The 21,515-nt window shown below is 38.7% G+C and overlaps 1 protein-coding gene across 1 annotated transcript; it reads left to right on the forward strand.

The window, feature by feature from the left end:
• The first annotated feature begins 11,459 nt into the window (after window positions 1-11,459).
• Window positions 11,460-19,679, forward strand: tcea3 (transcription elongation factor A (SII), 3). Its single transcript, XM_024268399.2, has 21 exons — window positions 11,460-11,719; window positions 12,292-12,354; window positions 12,426-12,531; window positions 12,594-12,699; window positions 14,624-15,010; window positions 15,074-15,184; window positions 15,291-15,380; window positions 15,452-15,520; window positions 15,631-15,741; window positions 15,838-15,894; window positions 16,185-16,244; window positions 16,340-16,411; window positions 16,486-16,554; window positions 16,644-16,706; window positions 16,783-16,857; window positions 17,228-17,388; window positions 17,468-17,524; window positions 17,614-17,768; window positions 17,840-17,986; window positions 19,167-19,238; window positions 19,314-19,679. The coding sequence occupies exons 1-21, from the start codon at window positions 11,651-11,653 to the stop codon at window positions 19,320-19,322; spliced, it is 2,109 nt and encodes a 702-aa protein (XP_024124167.1). The 5' UTR covers window positions 11,460-11,650; the 3' UTR covers window positions 19,323-19,679.
• Window positions 19,680-21,515: the final 1,836 nt, after the last annotated feature.

Below are 21,515 nucleotides of genomic sequence, written 5' to 3' on the forward strand. Positions count from 1 at the left end.
GATGACTCATAAAGATCTGATCTGATGTGATCTGTTCCCTCAGCTCTAACTCTGAACATTTTGAGGTTTCTTTATGTCTCAAAGCAGCTCTTTAGACTTCACAAACGCCACTGTGGAGGCTGAACGCCCCCACAAACCGCTCCTGCTGGGCTCAGACGCTGTGGGTTCTCCAATCTTCACGTCTCCGGAGTCACTGGAGAACTTTTGAGGATGGAATGTTTCCCACGAGGAACCAAACATTCTATCAAATCACATTCCTTCAGCGTCTCAAGCTGAGATTGAATGAAGAGTGAAGTCAAAACTCATAAATCACAAAGTTGGTGGGTTTCTATTTTTATGAAATGAGTATTATTATAAGCTGGAATCATAGTCTGTTCTTCAGTAGGTTTCAGTATCTGTCACACAGTGAAATCCTCCCCCTGTGTTTTCCTGAGTTTTATCTGCTCATGTTTCCTTTTGTTTATTCACTCAAGGTCAAGGTAGGTTGACCTGTAGTGCTGACAAAGACACTCATGACAAAGTTCTCATGTTGTTGGGTCGTTCCATTCAAACACTTTTTACACGTTTAGTCTGTTTGAAGAGAAAAAAACACCAAAGAAAGCTGTTAATATTGATTTTAGTTCTGAACACACAACAGGATTGAAAAAATAAATAATAGATAAACGTTATTTTGGATTTAAAAAATTGCATCCTTATTACATTTTTGCTCATTCAAAAATATGATATTTTTTTAGTGATATATTGTAATTTAATTGATCAATTTTGGTCCTTTTTTACATAAAAATAATACATAAATATTACATAAATATTACTTAAAACCTTTTTAATGTGTTCAGAAAAAGAAACTGTGTATTAAAAGTGAAATTTAAGGTATTGAGAAACTTTAACAAATATGTTTTAAAAAAGCAAAGAGTATTATATTTCCTTCAGTTAAAATTTCTTAAATTATAAAAAAACATCAGCATACAGTTAAAGAAGATTAACATATTAAGGCCATAAGAAATGTATGCTTTTGACATTTAAAGTATCTCTAAATATTATACACTTCTAATCCATTCATGTGATTATGTTGTTGTACTCTCCAAATTACAATTCTATTTAAGTTTTTAGAAAGCATTGCATTTTAAGTAAATTTAAACTTTATCATGATTTTGAAAGCACAACAACATAATTATTTGAATGAATTAGAAATGTATAAAACGTCAGTGAAGCCAAACCAGACAATTTCCCATTGTGAAATTGTACATAAATGTTTTAATGTGTGACATTAATATGAAACTGCATAGATGATATACAGCATTTTCCAAAGGACTAAAGCTCGTTATAACCTTTTAATAGCTGTTTTTGTTCCAGTTTTTTGACCATTTGTTTGCATTCAAGTCATGAAAACTTCTAATAAAAATAAAGAATTGATGGGGTTACACAAGAGAATTTCCAGGCAGTGTTGACATGGTTTGGATCAGGTTTGGATCATCACGTGTTTGGATAATCAGACTGATGAAGCCCACTGGATGAAACGCTGCAAGAAAGAAGATTTTTAAGTCCAGATACTCTACTTTGAGATAACCAGTGCTCTTGTAAGAACTGGAAATGATGGGGAAAAATAAACCTACATTAAACTGGCAATACGTCCTTGCTCAGGATTCCCGGTGGCGGGGCTGAGGGGGATCCTCTGGTGGGTGGGGCTGTGTCTGAGGGTGTGGCTGAGTGACTTGTGCCCTCCATGGTCCGGTGTCTCCTGCTCTGTGGCGCTGGAGTGGTCCTACTAGCCCTGGTCTGGGGCTGACGCTCATATATACAATTATAATTAATATGAATAAAGTTTAGCCTCAAATACAAAAGGAGTTTATACAAATATACACCTCGTGTGTCAGAAGATTGTTATTGTAAAAGTAAAATCGGTCCAACACTAGTGGCCTTCAGCTCTTTTCTGTTTGTTCAGCTGCTGGACAAGTTTAAAAAACCAGGACAGTTTCATCCAATGCTGAGGGTCCACGCGGTGAGCTCTATGTTTACTGTGTGTAACAAGACGGTAATCAGGTCATTTTCATCATCTCGACAGTATTTCTGAACAAATACTCGTCTATGGAAGTATTGGGATTTTTTAAAGATACTGTTTAAGAATAAAATATTAAATTATCTTGGAGCAATTTAGAAAAACGTCTTTTATAGAAGTGTTAGTGGCTCATTTTTCAACAGATGACAAGAGGCGACTTTCAAAATAAAAGCAGAATCTGAACTTGCATCCACACTTTTTCATTCAGTCAAATATTGATGGACAGTGTTGTACAGTATCAAACCATTGAAGGTAGCTGAGTGAAGGTTGAGAACAGTGATGAGGCGTATCAAGCCCAACCCTGACCTTTGGCTCTCAGCCACATGATGTAACAGTAACCTGGTTTCCACAGCTCTGCAGAGACTGCAGCATTAATGAATTGATTGGATGACTTTGCTTTTCTTTTTAATCTTTTTGTTTTCCTTCTTCCTCTTGGTTTGTTCTTCTCTGGGGCCTCAAAAGAGTCCTGGAGGAGTTGTTTCTGATTTCAGGAAGCTTGAAGAGTTGGTTCAGAATGAGGTAACGACATCTCCACTCCTGTGTCTCTATACAGTCGCACAAACCAGAGTTGTCCCCTTGGCCTAGAAGCTGCAAATCGCATATCAAACGATTTCACAACGCATAAACACACACTCTGAGGCTGAAGTAATATCCTGACATCACTGGAGACAATTTGAGGATCTTCCCCTCCTCTTTCCTTCAAAGCACTGAGACTCAATTTCCTCTTCCTTCAGGGTTTTCAAGAATCATGTGGTGGTGAAGAATCCGGTTCAAGGTTGAAATACGAAAAGCTGAGGGGTGTTTGGATAGCTGTTGAATCAAATCAAACAGTGAATTTGTGAATTTATGGAGCTAATCTCAGATGTCATGAGTACACGACAGGATGAATCCTGGATAATCAAAGGATCTTAAGCATTGTGTAACATTTTTGTGCTTTAAAGTCACACTCCAATTGACTTTTGATCTATTTTAAAAATGCTCCACCTTGTCATTTAAGTAGAAAATTGTCATTTTTAGGCCATAATCAAAAACTTGTGTCATTTTCTGGGACAAAGTTTCTGCAGAGCGGCATAAGTTCATCAGAAATTCACCTGCAACAGAAACCGCAAGGCTGAGTGAACATGTAGCACAAGGTGGTTCTCGTGAGATCTTGTTGTGGTCGTGGTGTAAAGCTGCTCAAAGAGGCTCAGTGTGCTCTGCTGCCAACTAGTGGTCGGGGGTTCAGGTGAAAAACAAGAGTAAGACGCTAAGATACTAATAAATTACCGAATATCATCTTGTTAGCATTTTAAATACATGTATTGCCTGGCAAAATATTATGATACATCGCCGGATCGATTTTTCCCCTCACCTCTATTTTGAGTTGAAACAAAAATGGCTACCAATATTGGAGGTTTCAGCTGTACTGTTTAGAGCAGAGGTGTCAAACTCAATCGCACAGGGGCCAGAATCCAAAACAGGTCTTAGGTCGTGAGCCGAACAGGATAAACGTTTACTGAATACGCTAATGCCAAAATTTTAAACTTTAAAACCATAATTTTCTAACATAATTATGAAATAGATATTTAGCATTACCTCTGATAATGCTAGTGTGAATGCTGTAAGCTGAATTTGGCTACTGAAGATGTTAGTGCTGATAGCTAAAAACACTGAAGCTAAAAGCTGAAAATGCTAAAGTGGAGAGCTGAAATCACTGAAGTTAATAGCTTAAAACGCTTGAAGCTGAAAGTCAGCTAAAGTTTTGGCTAAAGCCAAATTAGCCTTAAAAAAATAAATAAATAAATAAATAAAAAAACGTAGGTTAGCCAGAACGAGAAAATAACTACACTTCAAAATAGCCCAAAAAACTGAAAAAGAATAAGTTACCCAAAACAGCTAGCATGTAACTATTAGCCTAACCTAAAAATCTAAAAAAAAAGCCTAAATTGTCCAAAACAGCTAGCATGTAGCTGAAATATTAGCTACACTCCAAAACAGCTTAAAAAAATCTTAGTAAATGCCAAGATAACTGTAGGAATGCCATTTTAAAAAAAAATTAAAATGTAAAAACATAATTTTTAATAATAAAAGGGCAGCATTTTTAAATATAGAATAAATCCGATTAAACCTTAAATAACTTTCAATATTTTACTCTCCATAAAAATATATATTTTTTCAAAATTAGGTGCAAGCTAACATTGGGCCATTGATAATGAATAAAATTAATAATAAACAAATAAAATGAAATTATCTGGAGGGCCGGATATAATTACCTGGAGGGCCGGATCTGGCCCCCGGGCCTTGACTTTGGCACATGTGGTTTTAGAGCCTTATGCCAACTCAGACAGGGAAAACAGCATCTACATAGTCTGCTGCATCTGTAGCCACAAGCTTTTTCCAATGGCACTTTTTTGTCTTTAAATACATTTGAATGATGAAATACTCAGAAATTCAAGTTTAATCTTAATTTTCTTTACATTTTTCCTTTATAATGAGAAAAAAAATGCTATAAGGAGATGCTAAAAAACACAATTTCCATTGCAGTTGGTCTGTAAAGTCACAAAGTGAACAGTCATAAACTTTGATACCTACTTTTCTGTCCTCATATAACTCGTCTTATTTTTTTTTTCCAGAAACTGTCTACGCCTTTATTAAAGAAACCACTGAATATTTGCCAGTCGTTTTTCAGATTTCACAAAGCTCCTTCACACATAAATGTTTTCACAAGGTGTTGCTTGTCCTCAAACATCCGCTTCAAGGTAAATCAAAGTGAAGCGTTTCTCTTAAAGGGGGTGAGTTTGAAACGTGACTGAATCTATTTTTTTGATGTGAAGTTCATCATGAAACACAGAACGCTGTGATGGGGAAAAGTGTTCAAGTGTTTGTGATTATTCCTGAAAAATGTGTATTTTTGTATTGAAATAAAGTAGAAAGGATAAATGATGTCGATAAGGGATGTTTGCGAGCTACCTTGATGGTTCTGGCCGTTCCCATGTGAAGTCTCATTTTGAGCTAAAACATAGACATGGCTGTGGGTTAAGGTACTAGTTAACTGTAAACCACTGCGTATGGCGTCTCTTTAATTAGAGCGCTGCAGAAGCTGCTAACTCAGGAGGGGAAAGGTGCCGGACTCGTCTCCGGTTTGAACTATAGTGCACTCTGTGGATTAGTGAGCAGTTGAAAAGGAAATCAGACTAAGAGGGGATTTACACACTAACACATTTTAGCCTGTTAACCTGGGAGCTCCGCTTTGACAATTAGCAGAGTTTACCTGATGGGCTTGAGCTAAGAAATGCTTCTTTTTTTTTTTTAAACTGCAGATTTATGCTGAAACATTTATCAAAAGTGACCATTTTTATTCTTTAGTTTGGAATTTGCAGTTTTTTCATTAGCATGAAGCCAAAGCTCCACCACATCAAAGGGTTCCATGAAGTGAAATTAAAATCTGAGCCTGCAGGAAAAAAGACTCTAATGTTCCAGTAACTGACAGCTGACATGAGTTATTTCACAGCTTGAATTCTCTCATCACATTTTCCACTTAAAAGTACCTTTTGCCGTTGACTCTGCTGCTCTGAGCGACACTTTTCCCGTCTCGCCTGTGATAATCTGCAGTTTGGGTGACACACGAAAATGGTACTTTTGTTTTCAGAATGGGGTTAAACATCTCTTGCTTGGGGCGTAATTCAGACTGAGTTTGGTTAGTCATTTGCCTTTTTTTAGTTGGGATTGTGTCTAACAGAAGCACCACCGCTTATTTCGGTCAAACGCAGCCAAAAGCTGTGGCACCACCAAAATAGTTCTGGATGTGGCGGGTTTGGTGTGTGTGGCAGTAAATAGAGATTTAGACCCAGCTGAAGGTACAAAGATGTTCTTAAAGTCTTTGGGTGGTCCTACTTCTTTCAGTTTACTCTTTCTGACATCACAGAGGTCATTATTAACAGACAGACCACACCAGGCTGGTTGTAGCAGACTGCAGATCTCTAAACCGTAACCTCTCTATTTTGACAAAAAATTGACAACAAAATGATCTGATTCATCCAAAAATTGCCATAATTGTCCGAGTCTGGCGTCTTTGGTCTGGGACTGGCAGAGCAGGGTGAGGTCCACCGAGAGAGAAAGGCTTTTTCTGGATTTGGTTCATAAAAAGACAAAATGAAAAGCACTTTCCCTGCCTATTGACCAACATCACACACCTGAACATATAGTGCTGCATTTATTAAAAAACGACAAGACAGTACTTGACGTATCCAAACCTGGAGGCTAATAAAGTCTCTCAGATCCGCCTGCAGCAGCAGCTTTATGTATAGCTTCACTGCAGCTCAGTAAGCTATGCAGTTATGTAACTGTGTGCGTCTGAGAGCCATAAATCTGATAGAGAAAACAATAAAGAATCTGTAGCTCAAATTTAACATAATCTGTTTTAGACAGCAAAGACAAATCCTCCCTCACAAGTCTTTTATTTTCCACAATGAAACAAAAAAGCGACCGTAGATTGTGTTTTCAAACAGCTTAACCTGACTTTGTCATATGGAGTCACACCAGATTCCAGCACAGATTGTTTTGCTTTTCACTTTTTCTCAATATGTCAAGCTCTTTGGCTCCAAAAGAGCAGCACCACCTAATGCTACTCTTTTAGTTTGTCTGCCTCGCCCGCCACACCCTCCCGCCCCTCTTTCTACCTGGATACCCACCTCCTCCTGCCCTCTGCTCCAGTGCCTTCTCGTCTGTCTAACCCAGGGGTCGGCAACCCAAAGTGTTGAAAGAGCCACTTTGGACCAATACAATAAAAACCAAATGTGTCTGGAGCCGCATAAATNNCCTAGATTTGTGCCAGCTTTCTATTGTCTTGTTTTATTTCATTTTCTGGTTTTAATGTGTAGATCAAGCCGAGCGGAGGTGGGAACTTCGTTTATTTGTAGTCATTTCACCGGTAAAGTTCATTTTTACATCAACCTGATGCACGAGCTAACATGAGATAGAAGACATCATCCTCTGAGCTGCTGAGCTTTGTGACATTCTGCTGGTATTTTGTTTCTGAAACATATTGAATTTTTTTAAAACAAAATAATTGATTTTTTCCCATCCCCACAGAGACAGTGTAATAATCCAGAACATGGGGAGACTAAGATCTATGTTGGAGCAATTATATCCTGCTGTCAAATTTTAGAGGATGTTTGATTTTACTGGCTTTAATAAGGATTTGAACATTTATTGCACATTTTCATGTTAAACTGTTGTATAATAATTAGCACTGTACCAATTCTCAAAGTTTGTATCAGATACAACTATAGACATATATATAATAGATACAACTGATGGAGATCATCTGTTTTTTGTAGCCTGGTGTAACATGGTGGTTGCTGGGGAAAAAGTTTACCACAAAAAGTCTAAAAATATATATTGCAAGGTTTTAATCTGAAAGTAGTTTTTCTTTTCATGCGAATAAATATTTGGGAATCATTTATCTGCCCACTCCAGAGAGTTTTGGCAAAAATATATATATAAATACATACATTTATTATTGTTTTTTGTTAAGTTGTTAATTTTTGTTATGTTCTAATTTTTTCAATCTTTTTAAAGTTCTAATTCTTTTTATTAATGAAATTTTAACGTGTTTTTCTTACTTTTAAAAATCCTTCTTTGTTTTTGTTTTTTTTTAAGGCTTTTGTTGTTTGCACCTATTTATATGCACAAAACTGATAGAAATTCATGTTGACCACATTTATTACGTACAGTCATAATACACATTGCCCCATTTTCCCGCCCTACTAATATTCTAATAGTCACTTCCATTTTTGTTTTTCTGTTGTTTTTATTTTTATAGATTTGTTTCAGCTGTAAGAAGAAACCATTTGAGCTGACAGAAGGGATCATTAATGTCAGTGTTGTGTTGTTTACTGTTTTTCTCAGAAATGCAATCAAACTGAAACGACGTCTTAGTTTGTGTTAGTAATTAACATGTTTTTGTAGAGTCAGAAATATGAAAATGATATTTCTGTGTGCACTGATGGTAGAAAACTCCTCTGATTAACTAATAGTTTGTCCTCAGAGCACTAAAAGTTACAGGTTTGCTCTTTAAGGGGTTAGCTTGAGAGGTTGTACAAAATGTACAGAATGTTCCCTGCAAATAAACCTGAGCTACAAGGACTGGTCTTCTGTTATCCTTACGGTGGGACTCAGCAGGGGCCGCCCCGTTACAGAGGATCTGGGGCCTCATGTTTAAGAGATTGTGACTTTCGTTGACAGTAACACACGTTTCTGCTAAACTACTGAGGAGTTGTGGATTTATGAGAAAATATCTATTTATCCTCAAGTAAAATGTTATAAATCAGTTGGGACGATTTTAGAAGTAGAGTCTGTATCCTGGTCCAAACAGGAATCTGCATTTTCAGTCACATTTTAGCCAGAATTTCCCTTCAGGGATGAATGAAATATTTTATCTGTCAGACTCAACAGGTTGTCCAGTTTGAGTGTCTGGAACAAAGGTCATGACCTCTGCAGTGGAGCTCTTTGGATATCTACTACATGGAGTTAAGGGATGTTGTGGGTTGACCCTGATCACCGGTTCTTCGTTTTAACCTGCTTCCTCTCTTACCTCACAGTGATCTGTCCCACATCCCGTGTTTTCCAGCACCGTCTGCCTCCCAGACAGGGGTGGGTGGGGCTCCGAGCCTGTTGTGTAAGAGCCGTGCACAGAGGTAATATGCTTTGCTCAAGACAAGCTCTAAGTCTGTACTTTCACCTGTGGTCATTAACACAGTTATCTAGAAATCCCCACAGACTCGGAGGCACAGCGTCCATGTGGAGCAGGCTGCCTTCAAGGGTTTAAAGTATAAAACATTCTCCATGTTTGATGTTTTTTTTTCCTCCTGGGATTTAATATTTTTGTACCAGATTGAGAGAATAATGTTTCAACGTTTCGCTTTTTTCACCTCACTGAGAATTTAAATATGCTTCCAGTTAGATTTTAGAATTTGCACAGCTGATGTTTCAGCTTCAGCTCCTGGTGGATTGTGGGACTGTAAAAGATCTCTTCTGGCTCTGATCTGAATGTCTCAACACTTTGTACATCAGACAGGAAACCAGAGAAAGTTCTTACAAAATGTAAAAAAGGAAAACATTAAACAACGTGTCCGTTTTTCTTTTGAACATTACATGTTTTTATTGCTTTTATTCATCATTTTGGAAAGGCAGGGAGCACTGGAAAATGTTCCAAAATGTCCAAGAGTTTCTACAGGACTTTTTTTCAGCGTAGTTACATTTTAAGATGCATTTATGGAGTAAATCAACGTGATTGCCAGATGTTTCTCAGAGTTTTGTCTATGAGGTTTCAGGAACCACCATGTCAAATGTGAAGATCTGAATTCTCCTCCTTGTACTTTCAATTGAAGTGAAGGCTCCTCCCCTTTGGAGGTGGGTTGAGGTTGGAACCATGACCTCGACAGTCCACTACCAATGAGGTTCTACCTCAGAGGTCCTCTACTGTCTACACACTAACGGCAGGTAAACACAGGCATGGATGGTGATGCTAAAACTCCTCAGATGTGTTGGTCTGTGCAGCCTGATAGTATATCTGCATTATGGTCTATATCTCCCAACCTAATGAGCATTGATGCACACTAGTTTTTCGTAGAGACTTCTAGGACTCTCAATTTTGGAAGTGGCAAAACGGCAAACGTACTAGTGAGGAGTGAAGCCTTAGATTGGGTTGTGAGGGCTGTAAACTGGCAGGAGAGTGTAAATGAAGGAGTGATGGGACCTTGAAGGAGTGACTCTCTGCCAATGGTACCACCCACAACTAATAACTAACTAAGAAATTCTAAGTAAAATATGTCCTAGAACATGACATGGGTGTTTTGATTTAGACTAAAACAGCAAAATCTTAATTAAAAGACCAGCGGGAACGCTTTTACAATAGACCAAATGATGATCAGAGTGGTACTTAAAGAGTTGTTTCTTTCATTGAGGGTTTCACTACATACGTCTTTGTGTTCATTACTGGAGAGGAACAAAATGAGAAGAATAAAAACATTATTTTTTTGTTCTGCTACTGTAGTTAAGCTTAAAAAAGAGACATTCCTGATGGCTTTTACCACCTGCTACCACACACAAGTATAGTTTAAAAACCTTTTAGATCCTTTTGTTGGGAATTCCAAATGCCTACTAAAGATGGCTGTCCAAAGTCTGGCCCTTGGGCCAAATATAACCGGGGTTTCTGTCATATGACGGGTTTCTATCATAACTCCCAGCACTTTCTAAAAACTCTCTCTGGAACTTCTTGAACATTTTCTATGAGCCCAGATTTAATGTTGACTAATTTTTTTCAGGACTGATTTTTTCTTCATTTTATCTGAAAATCTGAAAACAACTAATTTTGGCAATATATATATAATTCTGTTGTATGTGAAGAATTTAAAAGTATCCTATTGCAAACACATTTTTTACTCAATAGTTCATTTGCAATGAATGTTATCATAAGGGTTGAAAGAGTGCAGGCTGGTTGGCCCTCACACATTTTCAGCTCATCAAATCTGACCCTCTTTACAAAAAGTGTGGACACCCCTGGGATTAACCTTCATATTTCAACAGTCTGACTTAAGTGTCCCTTGGCGTAAATGTCTGAGTGTTTGGGAGCTCCGACAGATTGGCGACCTGTCCGAGGTGAACGTCCAACAGTACCGGGAAAGGCTCCAGCAACCCTGATAGAAAACACTTAGATGGATTCACTTTTAGTAGCTATTATTGGACAAACTTCTCTGCAGTAAACACAGTAGCATTTAAGTGTTTTTTATGTATTACAATTTCAATCATATATAGATTAAGATGTATGATAATGTTTAGAACCAAAATGTACAGCGTTTTCCTTATTAATAATAAAAAAATAAAAATAATCAAAAAATCTTGGATTTTTTTTTTCATCCAGTCAGATGGAATGAACTAGGTCTGCTGCTGCCCTCTACAGGTGAAAGCGTGTATGTGCAGTCAGAGTGGAAGGAGCTTCAACAACACGGCAGGAGGTCGACACGATGACAGCGCCACCTGATGGCAACAACATAGAACATGAATGAAACTGACAGTCAACTCGAGTTTGTTTATGAGTTAGACAGACAGGCAGACAGACAGACAGACAGACAGACAGACAGACAGGCAGGCAGGTAGCTGGAGGGAGTCAGCGCGCTCTTTGGCACAGCACTTCACCCTGAAGTGCAAATACGTGGAGTCCTCCAACTCATACAGATTAATTATTATACAGTGACCCTGTTTAAGATTTTTACGCACAGGTCAGATCTGTTTACGCAAACAAAACCTCCAAATCTCTCGTGTTCAGTTTGAAAAATTGAAAGTTTTTCCTCTTCTTCTCGGTTGTAACAATCACTCTGACTGCTTGGTGCACCAGATTCACCTTGATATCCGCGCTGACTTCTTCCCGGTCTATATTTAGTTGTCATATGTCGCGCCTGTCAGCTGGGACCCCGCAGCAGGACACGCCTCTGGGCTGAATGGAGCGCGCCGTGCGTAACGCCAGACCTGCCACGGATCCAAACTTCCCCATTAATTCGTCTTTTTGCTGAGGATTTGTCCGCCGTCGCTGTTCATGGTCTTCTGAAGGCAGCGATGACTCCTGAGGAAGATCTCGTTCGAATCGCGAAAAAGCTGGACAAGATGGTGTCTAGAAATAACACGGTGAGACTGGATTTTTGACACGCGCAGGTGGTCCCGCAGTCCCCGCGTGCTGCACCGAGAGGCCAGCGCGAGAGCGCGGTCCTCCAGGCTGGAATTTTGACTTTTATGCGGTGCTCGACGCGCGCGCCAACTCCGCACAAGCTCAGCGACAGGCCAGCTGTCTGGTAACAAACGATCAACAGGTGTTGGGCAACAGTCAGAGTTTCCCTCGCTGCACATTTCCAGCATGCTACCATATTTTCTTCTTTTTTGTTGCTGTTTGGAGCAGTTTTTCTGCAAAAACGCCCGCAGTTGTGCGTATTCTGAAACGTGCAAACGAAAGTAAACAGCGCGGCCTGCTCACGCGAGTGTTGTGTCTGCCTGTGGAGACGGGACATGCTGAAAAACCAGAGCGCGACAGCAACTTCTGCTTTAAGTTAAATCCTCGCGCTGGAGCTTTATATAAACCCCTGCACGACAAAACACAGGCTGTTCAAGAAAATCCAGTTTTTGAGACTGTTATTAAACTGTTATTACATGTGTTAAAACAACAAACCAATCCCCTCCTAACAACCCCGCGTGTGCACATGCAGGACGGTGCTCTGGACCTTCTGAAGGAGCTGAAGAACATCAAAATGACACTGAAGCTTCTCCAGGTGAGTTCAGGAGGAAAGGTGCAGCTATGTTCTGGTTTGTGATCATTAATCTACTTTTTTGGGGGTTTCAGGAAACAAGAATTGGAATGTCTGTGAACAGCATCAGGAAGCACTGCACGGATGAAGAAGCCATTTCTTTGGCAAAGCTGCTCATTAAAGACTGGAAGAGACTTCTGGGTACTCGGATTGTTGTCTGTCAGGTATGTTTTTGTCAAACTCAACTGATGTTCTCCTCACAGACTCTGGTCGAACTCAGTCTGGGAAAGCGACTGAAGTGGAGAATGGTGTGGACTCCAGCAAAAAGTCTTCAGGGTCCAACAGCCTCTCCCCGGAGAAGCAAGGCAGGTCAGTAGTTCTGCTGCAGCATCTCAGCATGGAGTCTGATCGGATCACAGAAACTTCCAAACTTCATAGAAAACTTAAACGAGCTAAATTATAGACCTTACAGAACATGTTTGAGACAAAAATGTTGCTTTTACTTCTTAAAACTCTTATCTCTCTAATGTAGTGGGTTTGTCGATCCCATCAGTCTTTTACAGTGATGTAGGAAACAATTAGCATTGCTTTCATTCAAAATTTTACTTAAAAGTTCCAAAAAGTTTTAAGCTTTAAAATGTTTTGCTTAAAGACTAATATTACAATAGTTGTGACACTTAATTGTGATATTTTTGAGCAGAGGTTCACTTGTTTTTAAAGACGATTTTATATTGTTTTGACTACATCTTTGCTTTATTTGTGGATTTATTCATTTATACATTTTTATATTTTTATTTTTTTTGTCTCAACATCTTTGATGTAGACTAAATTTACCACTCAGACTTGAGTTTTCAGACAATTTTAAGTTTGTTGTGAAATTATTGAGTAATATAATCAAAAATATATCTGTGAAAATTATAAGCTGGAATATTGAGCATCGCCAAAAATAACAACTTTAAAGATAAATTAAGAAAATGTAAAGTAGAAATAAAAGCCCTAATAGGTACTAACGATTAAAAACGTAAAATAAAAACATCTCATAGTTCCATTCGGATAAATCAACTAATACAGTCAATTTTCTTTATGTTCGTGTTAAGTTACCTCCAAATTATTTATAGTTTTCAAAAGTAATCTTCTACTTTACAATACTGTCCCACAAATGTGACACGCTACATTATGTGATTATATTTTATTGTGGACATGTGATTTAAAGGAAATATAGGACAAAAAATGTGAACATAACCTTATTTTACTGTTAATTTACTTATATTTGCCACCTGCAGAATTATTTCTCAATAAAAGTGAAAATTGTACCTCAAAGTATATTTCACTAGTTTTTTTATTGTTCCCTAAGTTTTTATTGAGTTTTGACTCATAAAATAACATCTACGCATGTAATATATATACAGCATTTTACATTTTAGTATATTTCAATATTAAATAAAAGGACATATGGTGAAATAACAACTATTCAATATTTTTTCTTAATCGAAAATTTAATTATTAATAACTAAAGGGCATAATGACCCATCTAACAAAATAAACAAATAAATAAATACATTAATTTTTGTAATTTAAGTAGACACTGACTTTTATTTTACTTGTTAAAAAATAACAATTACAGGATAACTTTTTTTTTTTACAAAATAAATAAATAAAATGACAAAAAACAGCAAATATCTTTGACTTAGCTCTTATATTGAGTTTTAGAGCTCATAAGGCTGTTAGACCCCTTCATATACAATTATTATTTAAAAGTATTTGTGAATCGTGAGTTTCATCTGCATGCCTACCATATAAACACATATTTATCCTAAAAATGGACACTTTAAATACGGATATGTGAATCTATTTAGCTGGATTAAAATAAGTCATATTAGGCATTTTTTAAATGGCATGTTAAAGTTTAACTTTAACTCATTTTTGCGAGAAAAATATGAATTGCATTGCATTGTGTTTTTCAGTTTTAAACTCTCTGAAAACGTAATTCTTTGGAGTTTTTTATAAAAGAAAGTTGTGGAAACTGTCATGTGACTTTGGAGAAACTCTGCAGCTGCATCCTTGGACGGCACTGATAAGACCTCCTCAACAGAGCTTCAGCTGACGTTTTTCTCTTCTATTTCAGCATTTATTCAGATCAGAAACTTTATTTTGATGCTCAGAAAGCATGTTTCTACTGCAGCCTGTCCTCCTGCAGGAGGCTCATGTGCTCGGGGAGTTTGTAACTGCAGCTTCACTTAAGCTGCAGCTACAAGGAAAACTCGGGGTGATTCGGTGTCTCTGTGAGTCACAGGTGGCTGGAAGTCAAAATGAAATCCGATCCTGACACAAAACCCTCTGACAAAAACGGAGAGGAAAAGCAGAAAGACAGGCACACGCACAGACGGGAACCCGAGGATAAAAAGGAAGAAAACGAGAAACACCTTCAAGAAAGCAGAGAGAAGAAACTCAAAGTGGTGCGAGGAGACGAGAGACCGGACCAGCGGACCCAGAAACACAACCGAGCCAAGGAGGAAGACTCAAAAAGGATGAGACACGTGGAGGAGCTGAAGAGAGAAAAACAGACTGAAGAGATGAAGAGGACTGCAGATGAAGTGAGGAAGGAGAGCCGGCTGGTCCTCACGCCCGATAGGCCGCCGCTGAAACCCCACAAACCTGCAGATAAGCCTCTCTTTGAAAGGTGAGGAGCAGAGAAACAGTGACTCAGGGGTCCAGCAGAGCTTCAGATATCACTCTTTTTCAGACGAGGGGTTCTGGACAGCAGTGTCCTGTACCCCACTGGCCGCCCGTCGCCCCCGCGACCTGCTCGGCCCCCAAACCCCAAACGTCCTGCTGTGGATGTGAAGAAGGACAGGTCTGCCCCGCCTGCCGCTGACTGCATGACTGCATGCCTTTAACATCCGGTGTGCCGAGCTCCGTTGCTGCAGCTCCGCTCTCATATGTGCTGTCATGACGTTCAGAAAAGACGACTCCGCCTCCAGAACCCCCCGCCCACCTCAACCGACCTCCCCCCCAGCTAAGAAACCTGCAGCAGAAGTGAAGAAAGAGAGGTCAGGCCTGCTTCGGTGCATGCTCCTTAACAGTTTGAATGAAGGAGACGTGAGCTATGTCTGGTTTTTAGGAAAATTCCACCGGACCCGAATGCTCCCATAGCTCCTCTTCCTCTTCACCTTCATCCTCCTCCACAAAGGTGAGGCCCCGCATGCCCACCCGAGCTGCATCCTCGAGCGTTCACTGATCTGACTCACCCTGGATGTAACAAGTGATTCATCTGAGCTGAGAGGTTTTTCTGCCACTTAGAAAAGAGCCTCCCGACCCCAACGCTCCTCTTCCTCCACTCCCTCTTCACCTCCACCCGCCGCCTCTGGCTCTGAAGCATCCCTCTGTGGATGGGAAGAAGGAAAAAGACAGGTGTGGATCAGATGAGTGCATGCAGACTCAGAGATGATGGGAAAAAAACAAACATTTTATTGTCTTTAGATAGAAATTCTTCCTTGTTGTTTGTAGGAGGAAAGTGTCCACAGACTCCAAGCCTCCTCAGCAGAAACACGAGAAAAGAGAAAGGTCTGGAATCTGGGAATGATTGTATGACTCACTAACAGGAAAATAAACACACACATTCAACTTTTAAATGACCAGAATTTAATGATTGGGTTTGAAACGTGATCGTGTGTGCAAAGGACTAAAAGAAAAAGACAGAAAAAGCTCAATTTAATTAGATATGACACCAAATCTGCCTTAAGGTGTTGTTGATTTATACATTTTTAACCCCAAAATGCATCCAGGAAAGAACATTTTATGATAAGAGTGTTTTTTTTCCTGCTGTTGGCATCAAAGTATCTCTCTTTTCTCAGAAAAGATTCAGTGGATGGAAAAATATCTAAAAAGCTCTCAGGTGATGCAAAGAAGGAGAGGTATTAAGCATGCTTTCAGTGCACGTGCAGACTGGACTTTGACTGCTCTTGTGTGGGTTTAATCACAGCTGTGAACAATTGTTCTCTTCTGTCAGGAAAGATTCATCCGACTCTAAAGCGCATCTTCCTAAAGAATCGTGTGTTGAGGTCAAAAAAGACAAACACAGGTGTGCAGGAGTGTGGAAGTGAATTCAATTTATTGTATGTTTTTACTGAAAAATATCCCAATCTCTGTTTGCAGGAAGGATTCCTGTGATTCTAAGCCTGGCCAGCTCGCAAGATCCCATTCAACTGACTCTAAACTAGAAAGGTGGGAGCTATAAACGTACCTGTAACTTTAATAAAACTAAGAAATGATCAAAAATGGAAAAAAAAGCTTTACTGTGTCTTCCCTCTCAGACAGGAATCCACTGACTCAAAGCGAAGCATCTCACCGCCAGCTAAGAAGCTTTCTGCTGAAAGGTGAATGAAGGAGACAAGCAGAACTTTGTTATTTTAGAAATGGATAATTGTTTCATTGAAATGATTTTTGTTCTAGGAGAGAATCTCACGGTTCCAAACCTTCTCAGCCTGGACCTGCACAGAGGAAACCCTCCACTGACAGCATGGAGCGGTATTTACCATATTTTGGAGTACTTTTAAGAGAAGTCCAACATTTATGATCAAATTCAACAAGCCCGACGTAACGTTTCATTTGACACTGAACGCGATTCATGAGTCAAATTCGAGTCTGCTGCTTCTTTTGACATGCGTCAAATTTAATGCTCAATGCTGGTCCAAAACTGTGTTCATAAACTAGACGGTCCCATAAGAAAAACATCATAACATTCATGAGGAGAACGATTAGATTCTCAGCCATGTTTGTTTTGGACGGCACTTCTTCTGGGTTTCTGTCAGCAGCAAATACTGATACTGTATTTTTTTAAAACGAGGCCTTTATGGTTTAAACACCTTTAAAAACACTTGATGTTTTTTTTCTGCAGAAAAGCTAAAACTGAAGCGCCGAGGACCCCCACCACCCCAACCAGCCCCATGTCCCCCAGCTTCAGTTCTCCTGGGGGTCCGCTGCCCCCTCACCTGGCCACCGGAGACTCCGTCAGGGACAAATGCATCGAGATGCTGGCGGCTGCCCTGCGCACAGACAGTGAGGCTTCAGAGCTGCAGCATTCACACCATCGAACAGTGAACATGAGATGATGGTCTGGATGCTCTGGTGTTTGCAGATGATCACAAGGATTTTGGAGTAAACTGTGACAGCATGGCAGCAGAGATTGAAGATCATATCCTCCAAGTTTGCTCAATGAGCCATGTCATTTTTTTCACTTAATAAGATGGTAAAACCATTTCATCCTTAACCGTAGAGCGCCACATATCTACCAGGAGACGAGGGCCACAGACATGAAGTACAAGAACAGAGTTCGGAGCCGCATCAGTAACTTGAAGGACCCCAAGAACCCGGGGCTGCGCAGAAATGTCCTGGCGGGCAGCATCGAGTTAAGCCGCATTGCCTCCATGTCTGCGGAGGTACAAAGCTGAGATCCTCGGGTTTGGGGTTGCGACTTGCCTGCTATGTCACTGTGCGCTTTGTGTCTAAGGAAATGGCCAGCGACGAGCTGAAGCAGCTGAGGAACGTTCTCACCCAGGAGGCCATCAGGGAGCACCAGATGGCCAAAACCGGCGGCACCACCACGGACCTGCTGCAGTGCGGCAAATGCAAGAAGAAAAACTGCACCTATAACCAGGTAATGAACAGAATGAGGCAACGTTCTCAGAGCTGAATCAGAGTGAGAGAACATGAAGTTGGAGCTAAAAATGAGTAGATTTAAGGTAGAAGTATGTCTCCAGACATATAAATGTCATCAGAAGACACGTTTTGGCACATTTGTTTGTGTTCACAGTTCAAAGATGTGTGTGTATTTATGCCTTGAAGTATTTTATATACTGTATGTTACCTTAAATATATGTTTTAAAACTTTTCAAAAAAGTAGTTTTAGGCTTTGATCTTCTTGTTTTTCCTGTTTTTTTTTTCACTTTTTACTGACCTGAAAAATGACCCGAAGCGTGACGCTTAAATCTAGTTCCCACTAGGGGTGTGTGTCTCTCTCACTCACATGATTCGATACGCATCTCGATAAATGGTCCATGAATCGATACATAAAGGATTCAACTAACTTTTTAGTGATACAACATAGTCAGATTCTTTTACCAAAAACACTAATATCTGTAGTTTTCAAACGATACTGCAGTTGCTTGATCAATTTTTGATACTTATCTATTTTTTTACATCCCTAGCTGATACTACTGTTACTCCTACTACCCAATTGATGTTTTGATACATATCTAATATCTTTTACATTCATAGCCCCCACTGGTCTTTTAATTATGATTTTACAGTTTTTAGCCGAAATAAAAAAACGTGTCGTTTTCTAGAACATAGTTCCTGCAGAGCGGCAGGAATTCATTAGAAATTCACCTCAGAGTTGTGGGCAACCCCAACCCCTCTTCCTATCACCTACAGTTTTAGAGCAGTTTGAATAAAGAAATACTAAGAGATGCCATCTTAATCGTAATTTTCTTTATTTGGTTCTCCATTATAAGAAAAATGCAACAAGTACATGTTAAAAAACACCATTTTCATCATGGAAGATTCCTCTGAAAGATCTGCTTGTATTTACCATAACAAATATAAATCTAATTTTGATTGAATAGGTTATTAAAGTAAAAATATTGATACTTTTGCCATAATTTTATGTTTTTATTTTTAGATTTCTTGTCGATTTTTTGTAGAAAATGTGCCTCATATTGGTAAACGCACATTTCTGTGAGTCCTGAAACTTCACTGCACTCATTGTAGAGTCGCTCTTTTTGGTTTTCTGTTCAGCTGTTTATTTGTCTTCTGTCGTCTTTCTTTGTGTGTTTCAGGTTCAAACACGCAGCGCTGACGAGCCCATGACCACATTTGTTCTGTGTAATGAGTGCGGTAACCGCTGGAAGGTAAGCCTTTACACGAACACTTCTCTGTGTTATTTACTTAAATAAAAATAATGTTTTCTTTTCTTTAAATTTCAGTTTTGCTGATCCCTGCAAAGAACAGCCAGACTTTTATCTGAGCCTTTTTGATTGCCTTTTTTATTTTCTATAATACGGGACTTGGAGGGAGCTTGTGAATTGTTGCTCATTAAAAAATAATGTTCTTACAATTTCTACTTGAATTGAAATGATTTTTAAGCATGCGACAGTGATAAAGGTTTGCTTCATGTGGGTTAGAGGACTGTGTGCACATCTGATTTGAAAATTGTGTTAGTAAATCAACTCAGTTCTGACTTCAGAACAAAAAAATAATCAATGGTTCTGTCATAATAAAAACAAACATCATGTCATTTTGCAGCTGTTCATTTTGTATATACGCAGTTTTAATAAAGCCTCATAAATCACTGTGTTATTGTTCTTTATTCAGATTTTATTTTGAAAGTTTGATATTTTTAATAAACCGCACTACTAACAACTGACAATAGGTGGCGACATTTCCTTACAACACACGTTTGCACTTGTTTCCTTTTTTTAATTGCATTAGAGAAATGAATAAAAAATAGATTTTAAAGCTTTGAAAAGATAATTTGAAAGACACAAAAAGAAATGTTGCAGCCACTTTTAAAAATCTCCACCAGGCTTGTGGATCTTTACAGATTCCTGTAGAAAACCCATTAAAATCATCAGTAGATAAAAAGGAAGTGAGCTGTCCTCTGGCTGCATATCAGTCATCTGGTTTACTGTAACCAGCTGGAACCACACTCATTTATTCTGTATCATATTCGCCAGTGAAGCTCAGGAAGCTTAAGTGATGAATGTTACTCTAATGCTGTCTGTTTGTATTTATTTTGCTTTTCTGGAAAAATAAAACTCTTTTCAACCTGTATGTACAAGTTAGGATTATACAGACAATGTTGCACCCAATTTTATAGTAAATTTTTAAAATTCTGGTCACAAAAAAGTTAAATCCACAGTTTTTAAACGTTTTAATCAGTTTGTAGATTTTGCAGAACTATTCTCGTCTTTTAGCTTTCTGACAGCTGCACGGCAGTCTGACCTCTGCACTCTGAAAATCTGATTGCTGAAAAAAAAATCACTCAATGTGACAGATAAATAAAATAAATAAAATATACCACATTAATTAGGAACATGATATCATTTATAATAGAGATGTTAGCAATTACTTCCCCCACAATTTAGTTCCAACGTTGATTTTTGGATAAAATAATTTAGAAAAATTTGTTTTTTATGTGCTAATAAGCCATGAATAACAGTCTTTCTGGTGGGTTTTACTAAGCATTGTGTACTACACAGTAAATGATAAATCCTCAAATTTAGCACAATACACATTTAACATTATCATACAGGTGTTCAGTAATGATGCAATAATACACTTTTCCCACCATTCATTTCAATGGCATCCTTGATGTATAGATATTTATATGATGCCATTATTGGAGCTTTGGTGGAATCCCCTTAAAGGTTCCACTATAGGACTCTCAAACCGTCTGCAGAACTTATCAAATATAAACTGAGAATGGGTTCAAACAGCATTAATTTGCTCAAATAAAAATGTAAAAAAAAGAGCCTCCCTCAGCCCTCTTCATCCATCTCCTCCAGAGATGAGAGAGCCATGAGAGAGACTGCTAAAAGCCTTTATGGTGCTACTTCTGTGCTGAAGCCGTTCAGTCTCAAGTTTCTCCACAAAACACTTAAAAATACGTACGATAGTTTTTATCCCCGTCTTGGGAACACGAGGAAAACCATCATGGAACCAGACCTTCGAGCAGGATCTGGAGCAGACGTCTGCTAATGACATGCTGATGGCTTCCTCAGTGTAACTGCTGAGACGGCGGTGCTGTTCTGTGAGCTGTTAGAACATTCTGTAACACGTTGGACGCGGCGCCGATGGTGCGTTTTTCAGAGGGATTCAGGAAAACGCCACAGGGGACCACGTGTTCCCACGGTCCTTCTAAATAAATGATCTTATACCGAATGCAAAATGAAAATAAAGTTTAAAACATTAAATTACATCTATAAATGGAAGTGTTAGTAAAGACTTACAACAGAAAATATACATTTCAATGATAAGAAAGTTAAAAAAATTAAAACAGCTTATTAAATAGGATCAATACTTTCAAGAATGTAAGTAGATACAGTTATGACATAGGGGGATTTTTATGTACAAAATAATCAAATAAAACTTTTTCTAAGAATACATACTTGAAATAAAGCAAATTA

This window comes from Oryzias melastigma, linkage group LG16 (genome assembly GCF_002922805.2).
Source record: "Oryzias melastigma strain HK-1 linkage group LG16, ASM292280v2, whole genome shotgun sequence".
NCBI classification, from domain to species: Eukaryota; Metazoa; Chordata; class Actinopteri; order Beloniformes; family Adrianichthyidae; genus Oryzias; species Oryzias melastigma.